Source organism: Lissotriton helveticus, chromosome 9 (assembly GCF_964261635.1).
Source record: "Lissotriton helveticus chromosome 9, aLisHel1.1, whole genome shotgun sequence".
Lineage (NCBI taxonomy): Eukaryota > Metazoa > Chordata > Amphibia > Caudata > Salamandridae > Lissotriton > Lissotriton helveticus.
The window spans coordinates 737,740,108-737,755,791 of NC_136070.1; the positions used below are offsets into that span (position 1 = coordinate 737,740,108).

Here is a 15,684-nt window from a genome sequence, read left to right on the forward strand (position 1 = left end):
GGAGGTAGGAGAAATGGAGAATGATATTCATGTTCTAGGACAAGATTTGGTTGAGGACTCTACCATAATCTGCTGACTAGCAAAATACAGATAGGATTTTAAGGAGTTACTTGATACATTGAGGAGCATCGACTAAAGGGATAATGTGGCTCATCAACATGCGGAAGGAGACAAGGCGGTGGCACTTCTAACCTGGCTACTTCCAGTTTAACAGGTGCCGGCCCCTCTACACACGATTCATGCTCGTGGTGGGTAATTTGAGCACACACAGAAGGGTATAAATGCCACCTTTCAAGCTCTATGCAGTGGTGTGTATGTGGCCTCGCCAGGAAAGATTGAAGAGGTGGTGTGGGGCTATCTAGATAGGGTTATATTATCCTGCTTTAACCGATTGAAGGGGCTTGAGCTGGAGGAACTGATTGGAGGAGGTTCAGTTGGCACTGAAGCACAAAGCATGAGGGAAAAGGCAGGGCATTGATGGCCTGCCAATAGAATATTATGCCACTTTCAGCATACGTTTGGCAACCTGCTTGTTAGCGGTTTTTGAGGTGGCCAAGACTAGGAGATCCCTACTGGTGTCTATTAGAGATGTCTTGTTGGTGGTGCTTTCCAAGGCGGGTAGAGATCCTCTAGAGGAGAGCTTCTATCTCCCCTTGTCCTTACTTAATCTTGACTGTAAACTATTGGGTAAGATTGTGGCTAACTGTAAGATTGTGGCTAACTGTTTGATGTCCATTATGCAGTCCTTGCTGCAGGCTGATCATTGCAGCTTTATTCAGGGAAGACATACTTTCCTTAACCTAAGAAGGCACTTTGCGATACTGTAAAAAGAACGATTGATGGACAGAATGCAGAACAATGTCAACCATTCACCACAGTACAGAGATCTGGGCCTAAATCCATAGTTTTTTCGCTACCAATGCCATGCCTGCTGTTCACTTTGGTAGTAGAACCCTGGTCTACGATCTCAGATGCACAATCAAGAATATTGGAATTGAAGTTAATGGGTATAGACATGTGGTTTAATCATATGCTATTGACATGTTGATATACATAAAGAGACAGAAAGTGTACTTGAACAATTTGGGATACTATCAGTTTTGAATATCAATAAAGATAAGTCATTAGTGTTCCCAGTGGGATTCTTCAGCTCTGAGTTAGGGCCAGAAAGTGTACTGTGTATAAGTGAACATTTTGGCCTAGCATCAGGCCTGAAGATCAATAAAGATACGTCATTTTTGTTGCCATTGAAATCCTTGAGATATGAGTTAGGTAGCTCTTTGTTTGAGTTGTCATTGCCGGTGGAGTGTAATTAATTACTATAGCTGGGAACCAACTTTAAACATGTATTAGAGAAGGATATGCTTAAAAGAGGAAAGAGTGATTGCCATTGTATGTGTCTGTCTTTTTGCCAAAATTTACCACTGTCACTGTAAGATAGAATAGCAGTGTATACGATAATAATTGTCCTTAGCTAGTTATAGCTATTTCACTGCTGTAAGCGTCTAAACCAGAGTATACTATTGAAGCAACTATGCACCCCATTGATTGCACCGGTTTGGTGCAGATGATGTACAGTAAACATGGACACCCTGTAGTGTTGATAGGAAGGAGGTAGGCTACAGGACCCAGACTTGGAAGAACAATATATAGAGGGTGGTATGAGCAAGGAATGAGTTTGGACACAAGGCTAATGAGAGGGTGAATAGACTCCAGAGAATTGTTAGGTAAACTTTTTCACATAATTGCGGCAGCAGTTAATATGGCATTGAATGAATGTCGAATCAAAACACTCAAAGCCCCACAAACTCTAGTCTGAGTAATCTCTGGATTTAACCGCGTAGTGAGAGAAATGAACATGACTAGATGGAGGGAAGGAAGCAGTAACGATATAAGCGACCTGAACAAATGTGGCTGGTTTTTAGGTCTTATCTCGCTTTTAACTGTTGGTAGGTGAAAGCCTCTTGTAGACCATACCAAAAATCTACAGTGGGCTTATACTGTCCACCTTTTACCATTGGTTTGCTTTATTGTCGCTCACAATTACTTGCTTCTTACTTGATGGCTTGCATTCCTCTTCTTGTGTTTATCCCTAGACCAAAGCGTCTTTCATTGGCTGACTTATATCATTCTATGGCTCACATTTAGGGAACTATGGGCAAGAGGTACAAAATTTGGAGACAGCGAATTCCAAATTGCTATTTTTTGCAATTCGCAATAAGGAAATCGCTATTCCTAATGTATCAAACTAGTTGAGTTTCAATTTGCGATTCCTAGTGGGTCACAAATCGACCTACCTCATACATTTTAATGAGGTAGGTCGGATTTTGTGACCCATTAGGAATCACAGCAATCACAAGCAGCTTGTTTTCCTTAAAGGAAAACAGGATGTGTTTCAAAAGAAATATGAGACTTTTAAGTTTCATTTTTTAAGGGTAGGTTCGGACCACCTCTTTTGAAGAGGTCGTAAAAAATGTATGTTTTGCAAACATCATTCAGTCCCACAACGTTAATACATATCCAAAGGAATGCCCTAAACACGACCCTTCCAAATACCGAATCACAAACCCAAACTGCAATTTGACAATAAGTTACTGAATTGCAATTTAACTTTTGTACATTAAAAGATGCTTTTTTGCGGTCGGAAAGGACCGAATCTGCGAATCGGGCCATTTGCGACCACCAATATAGATTTGTGCATGAGGCCCTATGTTTTTCTTTTTCTTTCTGCACTCCATGAGAATGCATGAGTTTTAGCTCTCTCCCTAATGTGCACCCCCACACACACATGCTCCGTGCTCGCTCATCCCCCCAAGCTCGTCCACTTTTCCCCCACCTCAATCTGGCTTTTTATTTATTTTATGGAGCCTAGTCTTAAACTCCTTTGATGCTGTTACAGATCTTTAGGACCTCACAATTCATGTAATGAGGTAAAAGTAGTATATTTCGTGTAACAGCCGCCAACAAAGGGCTTCCCTCTCGGGTACCGTCAGTTGAAGTTGGGGCTGCAGTTCATTGGAAACTCCAGGGCGTACGCATTTCCGTTGGCTGGACATCGGCAGTAACAGGGTTCTCAACTTCCTGGCTTAAGGAAATGTGCCTCGGATGAAGGCTGCAATGTTTGTTTGGAGGCTGGCCTGTTTCAATGGTGGCAGAGGGAAGCCCACCTGGTTGGCACAGCAAACACTCCAACCGTTTTTAGAGTGTTTCGGCTTCAGGGATCTCATGTTATTGTTTCACCTCTGATTATCCCGTGCCTCCATGGTATCTTCGTGCCGGATATATTTAGTCTGCGGGCAAAAGAGGTCTCTAAATAGGAAGTACTGAGACTGAACACTACTGTGCCCGCCTTCATTGCTGTCTACCATGAGAACCGCATGCTGTGAGGATTAGAGCTTTCTTTGTTGGTACTTTGGAGGCTTCATTGCCAAGGCTGTAAGGTTTCGTGGTTAGCGCTGCTGATCAGCTTTAAAGTTATTCACTATACAGAAGCAAATGGTGCAGGGTAACGGCCAGAGCTGCCCACTTTGGACCTGGGGACCCAGGTGTGAGTCTGGGCATCAGCTCTACATCCTGCTATTCTGGGCAAATCACTTAGGGCCCTATGTAGGTAAATTCAATTTACCGAGTCCTTAATAGCGATTTTTACCGAATCGCTATTAAGGACTCGCTAAATGGAATCTAGGTATGAATCGTTAAAATATTAGCGATTCCTTAACATTCCTAAATAACAAATCGGTAATTGAGATTCGTTATTAAGGAATACCTAGCCGTTCATACCTATGGGCTTGAAGGCCCTTAGGAATGAATGGGAAGATATTCACTATTAGCGATTCGGTATTACCAAATCGCTAATAGCGGGAGGTATTTCAAGGGTGCCAGGGTGTCCAAAGGACACCCTATTGCACACCTGAAATGTGCATGTGTACACCTGTGGCGACATACATGCCCTAAGGGAATGGATGTGTGCCACATGGCACATTTAAAAAAGCAAAAAAGTACTTTTTGAAAGGAAATCGCTACGTAAATAGCGATTCCTTAAGTCTGAAGTGCACTGTTTTTAGTGCTACGTACAATGCATCTAAGAAATCAGTATTTCCGATTCCTTAAATGCAAGAGCAAAATAAGGAAACGCTATTTTGTGATTCCTTATTTTGCATGTAGGTTTAAAGTCACCTACATTGCACTCAGCCAAATACTGGTCGGTAACGCAGAAATGTAACGAATTTCGGCATTAACCGACTGGTATTTAGCCACCTACATCTGGCCCCTAATCTTTTTGTGCCTACCAAAAATGTATGTGTCCTTGTGTATCGTAACTGGGGCTCATGTTGAGTGCTCCAATACCTTTGGGTCCAGGTTGCGCTATATAAAAATAAAAAAATAAAAATGTTTTTACATCTGTTGGGAAACAAAGGTTCACCCTGTCTTGCCTGGGCTCACCAAGTATTGGTTAATCCTTCCTACTGTTTGGCAATGCATAGCCTTCTTCGGGACTCGCAGGTGGCTGTTACGTGTTGACATGGCATCTTAGAGCATTCATTTGGTACTAGAAGCTGACATTGATTAATTCTAGGGCCCGTGATAGGGTAGAGAGCGTGAGAATTCTCAGTGCATATACAGCGTGGACGTGTTGTTGTGCGTTCTCTAGATATAACAACGAGCACTGCTCACGAAGTTGTTTCTAGCTCCAGGCTTCCAGATTAAGCTATTGAACTTCGTTGATTTAAAAAAAAAAAATATATGTATACATTTTATTTTGAAATTGTTGAAATATATAGTCCTTAACATTTATCTTGAACTTAAATGCTGGTCGGACATTTGGCTGCGATGGGACGAAGTCCTCTCCCCTCCATCAATCACACAGGCAGCTTAAACATCTAACGAACTTGTCCTTGCTACAGGTTCGGTTACATAATTTCGCATTCATTATTGTGAACTTCCACTAAAAATGCAGGTTTAATATTTGAATTTTTCCTTCTGCTCAACATGAGCACAAAGTTCTCCCAAGGTACTTGCATACGGCCTCTATCTTTTGTTTGCAGCTTAAGGTTGCAGATCTCCCTAGAAGGCGTTCATTACATGCAAGTAAATGTTGTGGGGCTGACGGATGCAGCGACTGCTCACAGGTTCTTGCCAGAATGTAAAATCTCTGCTATAAACCTGATGTATCTATCAGACTCTCGTTCACTTTAACAACATTGCTGTGGAGAGTATAGACTCCTATCATTGTTGAAAAAATTGCGTAACTGAATACGCTTAATATTACCTAACTTTTTGTTATGGCTTTGTCTGTATTAGCCAGGACAGTACTGTTTTTTAGGTCGATCCTGGGCAGCACATGCGTTGCTCTGCAGGCATGCTGTATTTTCTATATGGGCTATCGGGGTCTTTGGACACGCCCATCGCTTTCGGTTGGTTAGCAGGCCTGCTGTTTAAATGTCTTTTTTTCGGGTTGGTTAATATTTTGCATCTGTCCCGCCTTTCGATGCTTGGTTCCCTTCCAGCAGATATCATCATTTGATTCTTTTGGTTTGCCACTCTGGGCATCTCTTGACTCCTCATTCACACACCATACGCCTGTCATTGCTACTGGCATGAAACTATGGATAGGGTAACTGTTCTAAGGGCAGAGACTGTTGATACAATAATGTGAAATAAATAATATGACAATCCATTGAAATAAAATATTTTGTGAGTTCTCCCCCCACCATCCGAGCGCAAATTAGGCATTTTTCTACTGACCCCGCTCATGACTCTGATGGCACTAAAGGAAATAAATTTGAATGGTTAGGCACCAAATTGGCAAGAGGTACAAAGGACACCATCACAGTGGACAATGTTGGCTTTGTATGAAAAAATGTGGTAGAGAGTGCGGGACTCTAACAATAGCATAGTGTTCAGTGGAGTGAAACTGGAGAATAACAACAGATATTAATATGTAACCAGTACATGGTGCCTGGACTAGCTACTCTTCTTTGGGATGCAGAGTCTTGCAGTTGCTAGCACTTCCTAGTAATTCATAATGCAAAGTCTGCATACAGAGTGAGTATACGAGAACATGTACATAGGGGACTATACAGACCAGCCGGTGTCTTGGTGCAGAACCTGTTAATTCTACTTATTTAGAACTGTTTATATTGGGCAAACCTCAGCACAAGTATTGATGTACTATGATACAAGCACCAAAGAGCAGTAGATAAAACAATAAAAATCACAAACTGAATTATGGAAATAGACCAAAATGTAATAAACAAATCGACACAGAAGTAACAAAATCTAATAGAGGGTACCAGGAGATTTGATTTTTTAAAAGTCTGAAGTAGGAATAGAAGGAGACAATTAATGATACCATCACACAGTAGGAGAAGCATAAAGTGCCAATGATAGTCAGTGGTCGGAGTAGACCAGAACCTAGGTGCAATTTGACACTGATCGGGTGAAGCTCGGGTCAGATACATGAACCAGTTTCATCCTGGTCAAAGATTTTACCTTCTGACTTTAGTTCTTTAAATCCCAATCCACCACAGGAGTACTCTTCTAAAGTCCCTATGACCTCAGGGGGAGGCACTTGGAGACTCACAGGGTGTTAGTTAGAGGCCAAAGCAGCAGGGTCCAGTCCAGGTCCAGTTGCCACTAGTCAGCTGGGTAGGTGCAGGAAAAGGCATTTTGTAGCATTTCTGTGTTCCTACAGCTTCAACAGGTGGTCAGCCTTATATCCCCTGGAGTCCACTTCTTTGTCCTGAGTACAAAAGAGCAGGCCCAGTTCTCCAGGGCTCTTCTCAGGTCACAGAAAACAGGTACAGTCCTTTTCTGATATTCCACAGGTCCAGGGGTGTTCTGATGTTCTGAAGGGGGTATCTGGAGGTGCCACATTTATGCATGAGCTAATGGGGGGAATGACTCTTGGGCAAGCCATAACCAATGGGGTAAAAGGTTCCTGGGATCAACCAGGGAACAGAGGCACAGAAAAACCGGGGGAACAGAGGCACATAAAAACCGGGATGACAAGCAGGGAACTGAGGCACAGAAAAACCGGGGGAAAAGAGGCACATAAAAACCGGGATGACAAGCAGGGAACAGAGGCACAGAAAAACCGGGGGAACAGAGGCACAGAAAAACCGGGGGAACAAAGTCACAGAAAAACCGGGATGGTTCTGGGGGAAGACATCGAATGTTTTCAGTGTGCCAATGGAGTGGAGTGGCATATGCCACTACAATGCAAGCTTTAGACTCTATACACAACAAAAACTGCTCTAGCTTTTGACCAGGGTTGCCTGCCTGGTAATCTGTGATGCCATCTTCAGTTCCCGGCTTTGGAATCAGAGGCCCTGAACAACAGGATTGTCGGCACCATGTCCTGGTGGACATGGTGCCTTTGAGAGAGAGTCAGGTGCTCCGGGTTGGCACCAATCCCCGGGTGGAGCCCGGCAGCCCCACCCCTCCGCTATTACGACACATTTAATGGCAGGTCAGCGTCCTGGTACCACCCTGCCCCCGTACAGCGCCCCATGTGACCCATGCTGGTGGCACCATACTGTGCCCCCACCCCCAAGTGTCTACACTGCCCCCGCAAGCACTGACTCATAACGGTGACGCCGACCCCGTGCCCCCTGGCCCCCAGTACTCAGGATGGTGACGCGGGCCTTGCGCAGGTCGCGGTTATCTTCCTGCAGGGCTTTGCACTTGAGCTTGTAGGCTTCTAGCTCGATCTTGAGGACCTTGCTCTCCTGCTGCAGAGACGCCAGCCGGTTGCTGAGCTCCTCCAGGCGGAAGGGCGAGATGACTATGCCGGACTTGCTAGAGGAGGATGAGCTCTGCCTGGCGGTGGAGCCCGCACTGTCTGTGTCACTCTCGCTGGCGCTGTCCGCCATGGTTGACCCGGGCCCCGGTGCGGCGAGGAGCATAGACGGCGGCAGAGCGTGCGCGCGAGTGCTTACACTGCGCATGTGCACCTACCCTCTGTCGTTGGGACAGAGCGTCTCCCAACCTGCGTTCTGCAGTGGTTGAGCACAGCGCCATCGCTGGGTCTGCGAAGCGCCCGCGAGGCGCCGATCAGGGAGATCCCAGACTGCGGCAGGCTTGCTAAGGTGTTGACTATGTCTTTTATTCATATTTTACAATGTAATACCTTGTTATGTAATTTTGGATGTTATTTATTTATAATTATAACACATTGAAAGGGTTTTTACAAATTAAGCAATTAAGCCTACTTACAATTGGTACAGGCAAACTTGTACATTTGCAGTACGAGGGGTACCCAAGACGTGTAATTTAAGAGTGCCCCCCGGGGACTTCAATACTTGTGCCACACAAGTGGGGCAACGTAAACCATGGCCCTCGATCGGCCACTGCAGACAAGAAGGGCAGTTTAAATGGCTAACTGTCTTTGCTATTTAAGGTGATGACAAATCATGAAGTTCCCTTTTAATATGTTACCCCTAAGGTAGGCCTACCAAGCCACAAGGCAGGATGCTGTATGTTAAAAAGTAGAACATGTACTTTTTACATGTTCCAGCAGTCAAACTGTAAATCGTTTTTACTGTGGAAAAGCTAGTAACTCCGTTGGCAAGTACAGAACAAACTTGTTCCTGTAAGCCTTTCTGCTCAAAGCCACAGCTACCTAGGGTTGACCTGAAGGTTTGATACATGAAATCTAAAAGGTCCTGAAGGGGTTGGTCAGTATTACATGGCGAGGTTGCACACACATAAAATACACCCCATTTCTTCACAAAGGGTAAATGGGGAACACTTGGGAGAGAGAGAGGGGTTCCTATTGTTGGGTGGACTGGTACTCAGGCGGCTATCAATTGTCAAACCAATTTACCTGGGTCATGTAATGCCTTTGGGTTGTGATAAGCTCGGTATGCCACAGAAGGGGTTCGGCCACATTGGAAGTGAAAAGACTGATGTATCCTGGGATAGCCAGGTGTTCCACTTACCAGGAAATGCTCACCAGGAGGAAGGATACCTGGTTGTACATTGGCTACCAACTACAACCTATCCAAGTGCTATTTCGGGGCATAAACAAGGCACTGTTGGCAGCCAGATTTGGACTGAAAGGACTGCCCTACTGCACCTAGAAACCCGGCGAAGAGGCTGCACCGCCGTGGACTGCACCTGCTGAACCTGCGGCTAGCAAAGGGCCTGTTTGTTTGTGGAGTAGTCTGGCTGAAGAAAGGGACCTCAAATTGGCAGCAGTGCCACAATAGTTGTAGCCTGCTGGAGCGAATTGGTAGCCCATCTTTGAATCGCTGAGAAACATCATGTGCAGCAGAGACCAGGACCGGATATTCAAAGTTGCACCCAAAACCACTGGACCTGGAAGCACATATTGGACGCCCAGAAGGGGAGTTGGTAGCCATGAGGATTCTGCAGTATTAGGTGTCTGCTAGCCCAGTGCCGATGGGACTTGACAGGACCTAGATGACTTGAGATAAAGCTGTATGGCCAGGCACGCCTCACCCTGCTCGTGGACAGAGGCGTAGTTCAGTTTATCAATGCATCACATCCGCAGAATCAGATTCTTTTCAACATACTGAATCTATTGCCTAAGGAATTCATAGCAGAGTTAGAAGTGCCTGGAAGTCTTGGTATCTATCTGGCTCACCTCTCGTAGAGGGGAAGGACTTGCAAACTTCACCTGGGCCATCAGCACCCCATAAACAGGCTTGTTGGGGGCTCCCGGTCTGTTACCGATACTTAACCGTGTGGAGTGCCCAGAATGAGCGGAACGGTCTTACCGAAGTCAAAGGAATAACCAAAGATGCACGATTCAAAAAGGTTACTGACAGGGTTTTTAGAAGGACTACAATAGCCTCAGTACCGGTGTGCACTGAAAAATCTGCACCTAGCTACGACCAGCCAGCGAGATCCAGAGACTCCCCTCAAACATCTGGGGCAACGCTCCTTTGCTCTCCTCTGCCTGCGTCTGCTCCCGATACACGCACGCAAGTGACCGGGGCCAACACCCACTGTGAGCAGACAGCGTTTGCTTATTACAAGCACAATTCACAGTCTACGACTAGACACGGCGTTCGCTACTACCAGCTTAGGCCATTTGAGGGAAACGTTACTTACTGAAAAGATATGGCAGCTTCAGCGCCAACCCTCATTGCGCAGCACGCAGACCCGGTCTCTGCCAAGGGTTTATTTATGTAGCGGATGGAAACCGGTGTCAAAATGTGGGAGGCACTCTATTACACCCCCCCCCCAATTACCGGTAATTACACTATTTGGCTATTTCTAGTCTAGTACGACCTGGCTGGCCAGAAGTATCTGGCAGGGTTTAAAAAGTACAAAAAAGTGAAGAAGACTGTTTAGGCTGCTGCAAGGGGCTTGAAGACTGCGGTTTTAGGCTCTTAATGATCTGGACACTCCGTTTTCTGCATGTTTGACTTGACGACCACCCCCCCACGCGGAGCGCTAGCACGAAGATTTCCTTCTACAGATAGGTATGCGTAGGCTCTATTTCCCACCTGGTTTCCGGCCATTCTTTGCATACCTTCCATTCCAGTCTTGAAACCACCGGTCTGATAATCCTAACCCTGCAATACAACACTAGCTAATCTTGAGTCCATCTTAATACCCGGCCCTAATGATAGCTCGCCACTGGGGGAACTTGAGCTAACGCACTTGAGCAATAACCAACCCCATGGTATTTGACAAACCGCAGTTCAACGCGTGTCTGGGTTAGTAAGCACTACATAAACACAAGAACGAGGGGCATGTACCAACCCACCAGCGAGCAGAGCACAGCAAACCATTGCTCCCTGCAGTGACTTAACCAGGAGGAGGTGCCAGGAAAGCATCTCTAGGGGGTGCAGATAATGCTGCCACCCAACAATCTTCCCAAGGCCGGGTTAAGAGGGGTGCATTAAATGCCAAGCTAAATACTGAACATCGCGCGTTAACATGCATGCACTCGTGTGGGTCACCCTGTGAACATACAAGACATCCCCAGTCATGTGTACCTATACATACTAGAACTACTGCCAATGTGAGGTGGTAGTGGGGATGGAATGCAGTCCTCATGCCAGTTGGAGGCATTTAGTTACACCATCCAGCGCGCTTGGGTTTTGGAACCCTCCCTTAAGGGTAGAGCCGATCTCAGCGGTGGGGCGCCAAGGGCTGCCAAGAGAAGTCCCGAGGCCAGCATCGAGGTAAGATAATCGCGCCTATAGTTAACTGGTAGTGACTCAGTATGAAGGGCCAAGAGAAAGCCCCCCCCCCCAATGTCCTGCAGCCGGGGAGGTCAGCCAAATAGCTCCTATTTGCGGTACCAGAGATTATGGCATTGACGCCCAGGGAAGCGTCACCACCCCACATTAGGAACTGCGCCCCAACAAATTCAGCACAGCGGCTTCTGGGGCCAGCTGCTGCTGAACCCTCCACTGCCCTCAACACAAATAGCAAAGGAGATCTAATCTTAGCGAGAAACAGCCTCAGAGGGGGGGCTACCTGCCGCCGCTTACAGGTGCACAGCAATGTTAGCGAGCCCCTTTGTCGTCTATGTGGGGCACGTGTCGCAGCCACCTGCACAGGCTCGAGGTCTGTCAGTTGAATGAGCTCGGCCACATTCATGTAACTCGTACTAAGTTAGGCAGTAGCATAGCGAGGAAGCCTTTTAAAGCCCACCACCCTAGTAGCTGAACCCGGGTTGTGTATTGGTGGCATTCACCTTCACTTTAAAGCAGGGTAACTTGTGCCCTTGGTCTGTAGCACACCAACAAATAGGTCCACGGTTGCACATTGTGAATCGAGGGACAGGATGTCCCCCCCCAAAAGCAAGTATTCACACATGACCCCCCAGTGAATAGGTAAAGAAAAACATGTGCAAAACATTAAACCACAGGCTGCAACCAAACGCTGTGCTCGATATTAGTGGCGTAAACAGAAAGGGAAATCACTGAATTGTAGCTGGTCTCGGCTGGTCTCGGCTGCCGTCTGCTTCGGGGCGATCCTCCGCCCCCAGCTTCTCCCTCTTGTCGTGGCTCTCAGGATGACGCTCCTGTCCCTCGCGCGGCGCCCAGTCACAGCACGCCTTTTACTGACGAGCAGGGAATCCTTAAAGCGCAGGGCCAATCCTAGCGCGTCCCAGGGGGGTGACATCAGTGGTGCAAGGACAGAATTCCCGGGCCCGCGGCGGTGAACACGGGGGAGTTTCTTATGGTGTGACCCTTGCGCCTGCGGCGGCATTACGGTGCCAGTGTTTTATTATGCTTCCTATCGGGTTCCAGTACAGCGCAGGCACCGCGCTCAGCAGCACCACAGGGAGAACTCCGATATTTTGTTCAGTCAGGACCTCGTAATTTATTACCAGCGTGAGCACTCAACACTAACCATCTTTCTCCGAGGCAGACGAAGCAGAAATGCCTCGGAGAAAGCATAGTCTTTTTCCAATTCGGGGGCGTGGTTTTCGTTCTCTTCTCTTCCCATTGGCTGGAAGGTAAAATTCCAGCCAATGGGAAGAGGAGAGAAAGAAAACAAGAAAGTAGCCCGAAGCCGAAAAAGACGGGGCTTGAACCGAGTGACGCCCCTCTCCTCCAATGGCTGGCCTCCGTTTAGGAAGCCAGCCAATGGAGAAGAGAGGCGGGTTCAAGCTCCCTTACTAAGAAACATAAAATCTCGGAGCTCCGCCCACTGCTTACGCAGTGCGACGCAGTCCTCGACCTAATTTTTTTTTTATCTCGTTCTGACGCTACTGACAAGGAACAAGCATATGCAGTGTGTAGCTTGAGTCCTATGTGACAGAGATCTTCATAGAAGCCCCAGTGGTTGAGATTAATTCAAAAATTCCTCAAAATACTTTTTGGGCCGCCTGAATGTTAAAAACAAAGTATATATGGTGTGCACACTTCAATTTCAGTGCATATGGTCAATACATAAAGACAATATCAGATACATTACATAAACAATCTAAAAGTACTGATCGAAAAGACATTATTTAAAACATTGCTTTAAAGACCCAGTCTTTTTAAACAATCTGAACTCTGTTGAAATGATAAAACTGTAAAATCAAACATTGCTCAACTGACCTGTCTCCCGTCAGCGGTAGAAGAATGGAAGCCTGGGTCGAAAATAGTACAAAGGACAATCTCATCCGAGGACTGCAATAAAGGAAAAGCTTGATTAATGCAGGAATGCACACATGTGAACATTTTCGCAGCTTAATAATATAAATCAGACATTCATCGCTTATATGTTCAGAGATGTCGAGTCATGACGTTAGTTGTGATATCTGTGCATTGAGGACATGGTGGACAGAGCGATTTACTAAAATGACACTAAAGCTAACTTGTTGGCAATCTGATTAACGCTTTTTGTGATGTTTACTTATTTATAAACTGCAATAATAAACAGAATTGAGTGAAAATTGTACATAGAGCGGAAGATGCCCCAATACTAAATCGTTTTTTTGTGGATCACTTTATAATCGAATGTCTATAATGCGCTGCAAAGATGAGCAAATTGTCATATCTTGTCTCTGGGCAAAAGCACTTTCCTAATGCGGGTGTATCGCAATAATGAATCAAAGAAACAATAGGTACAGCATGCATTGGTCTAATGTGGCAATACATATATTTCCGAGTACTAGAGAGCTTAGAAAACAAGCATTTTCAATACAATAGGTCTCGCATTTGCGAGAGTTTAAGCTATTGGCATTGTAAATGACAATGCCTTTTATTTTTGTGTTTTTAAAACCAACACACATATAAAAGGCATTGTTATTTATGATGCTATTAGCTCAAACTCTTGCAAATGCGAGACCACTTTAATGGTGTCTGCACCCCTTTCTTCAGATGCTGCTTGCCAAATTCAGGTTTCAATGAGCAGCATCTAAAGAAAGGGGCACGGACAATATTAAAGTGAAAGCGCGTTATGGGGCGCTTTCACCCAAAAATGAAAAATAAATAAACAAAGGTTCTGTAGCAGTAGTAGTAAGCTTTATTCGATTTCACAATTTTTATAAAATCATAAAAGCGACAATTCATTCAATGATTAATGCAATCGGGAGAATTACAGTTCATGACAATTATACGTCCATAAAAATTTAAGAACAAATTAAACTTTTCCTTTTCCTCAAGATACTTTTTAAAAAAACAGTCATTATAGCAACACAGTATATATTATTTAGTAATTGTAAAAATATTAGAGCTGGTCGACATTGACGCCATAAACCCTGCTTTAACAAGCATTTGCAATGCAATAGGTCTCGCAATTGTGAGAGTTTGAACTATTGGCATTGTAAATGGCAATGCCTTTTATTTACGTGTTGGTTTTTAAAACATAAAATAAGGTATTGTCATTTACAATGCCAATAGTTCAAACTCTCACAATTGCGAGACCTATTGCATTGCAAATGCTTGTTTTCCTCACATGCCTCTTGATCTTTCTTACCCTGCACCTTTTCGGGTCACAACAGACAAACAGCCAGGCCGCCTTTGGTTCTCTGCACATTCAGTCTTGGTGCTCCTCATTTTCCTTGTAAAAATTACTAAAACCTTAAAATATCAGTTCTCCAATCAGTGTTGAAACAATGTACAATTATTTTATGTGGTCCACTGCCATCTTTAATTCTTTCATTAAGTGATCCGGAGGATGTGTATCTGTACAGGCTTTGTGCATAATTCACTTGCCTGTTTGACCTACTTATTGCTTCTCCCATGCAACATGACCTGTTTCAAGAGCGCTGAGCGAAGTCACGGTGTGGAGTGGTTGCTGACTGGCTGCTGAGACCCAGGGAAACCCATCCCCCAACTGAACCCATCCAGGTCCCCAACCGCTGATCGCAACCATGACCACTGCTGCACTCTCAGCAGTCCCACAGTGGCCGCCGGTGAGTCGGTGCACGCAGTGGAGCGAAGGAGATACGGTGAAGGTGCCTACGGACAGTGTAGTTCGTTCACTGCGCCGGGCATTAACACCTATTTTTGGCGGCGTTTTTGCATGATGGATAGTTTATATGCGAAGTTAAAATATGATTTACTGATGTGCAGAGCTTAAAAAATCAAAAGCCATTTTAAGACTTGGTGCTTAAGTCTGCAATATTGTATCATTGATGTTACACTGCAGTGGCAGAAATGACGTTTCTGATTTAAATAACCTCGAGCTCACATGGAATGTTGGCTAAATATAAAATATGTACACGGCACGTGTTGATTTTTCGGCAAAAGCGATGAAGAACTAGCACGACTTGTACACCCAGCCCAGCTCTCTCGGAAGATAAGTTGTGTGTGATCTTGGACAACTCCTTATTCCGTTGGTTATTGTTTCTCGTGACTTAAAGATATGAATTACTAGAAACTGCAAAGCAGTGTAGTACATTTCGAACCTCGTATATAAACGTTGACCTCTTGCACGTAACTAACGAAAATGTAAAAAGGAAGGTGACAATGACTATTTAGTTCAGGGATGGTTAAGTTGCTTCTATGCTTTTTGTACTGAAATCCGCTCTGTACGTCTCATTTAAATGCCAATTTCTAAATGAGCTGGGTTTTGCGAAATAACGAAGGAACGAGGAATTGAGTTCTGGTCAAGATCACACACATTGCTCATGAGAAGAAACCGGTATTACAACTCCGGGCTCATGGTTTCATAGGAGGAATCATAACCGCTATCCTTATAAATGAAATGTTTCTGAAGTTGCTATCTTCACAAATGTAGCGATGTTCAAAGCGTTGG

The 15,684-nt window shown here is 45.1% G+C and overlaps 1 protein-coding gene across 1 annotated transcript in view; it reads right to left on the minus strand.

The window, feature by feature from the left end:
- ANTXR2 (ANTXR cell adhesion molecule 2) overlaps nt 1-15,684 on the minus strand; it is a 552,370-nt gene that overhangs the window by 445,615 nt on the left and 91,071 nt on the right. The window contains exon 3 of the mRNA XM_078660866.1: nt 13,038-13,109. Coding sequence (XP_078516992.1) covers nt 13,038-13,109 — 72 coding nt within the window. The remainder of the gene's footprint in view (nt 1-13,037; nt 13,110-15,684) is intronic.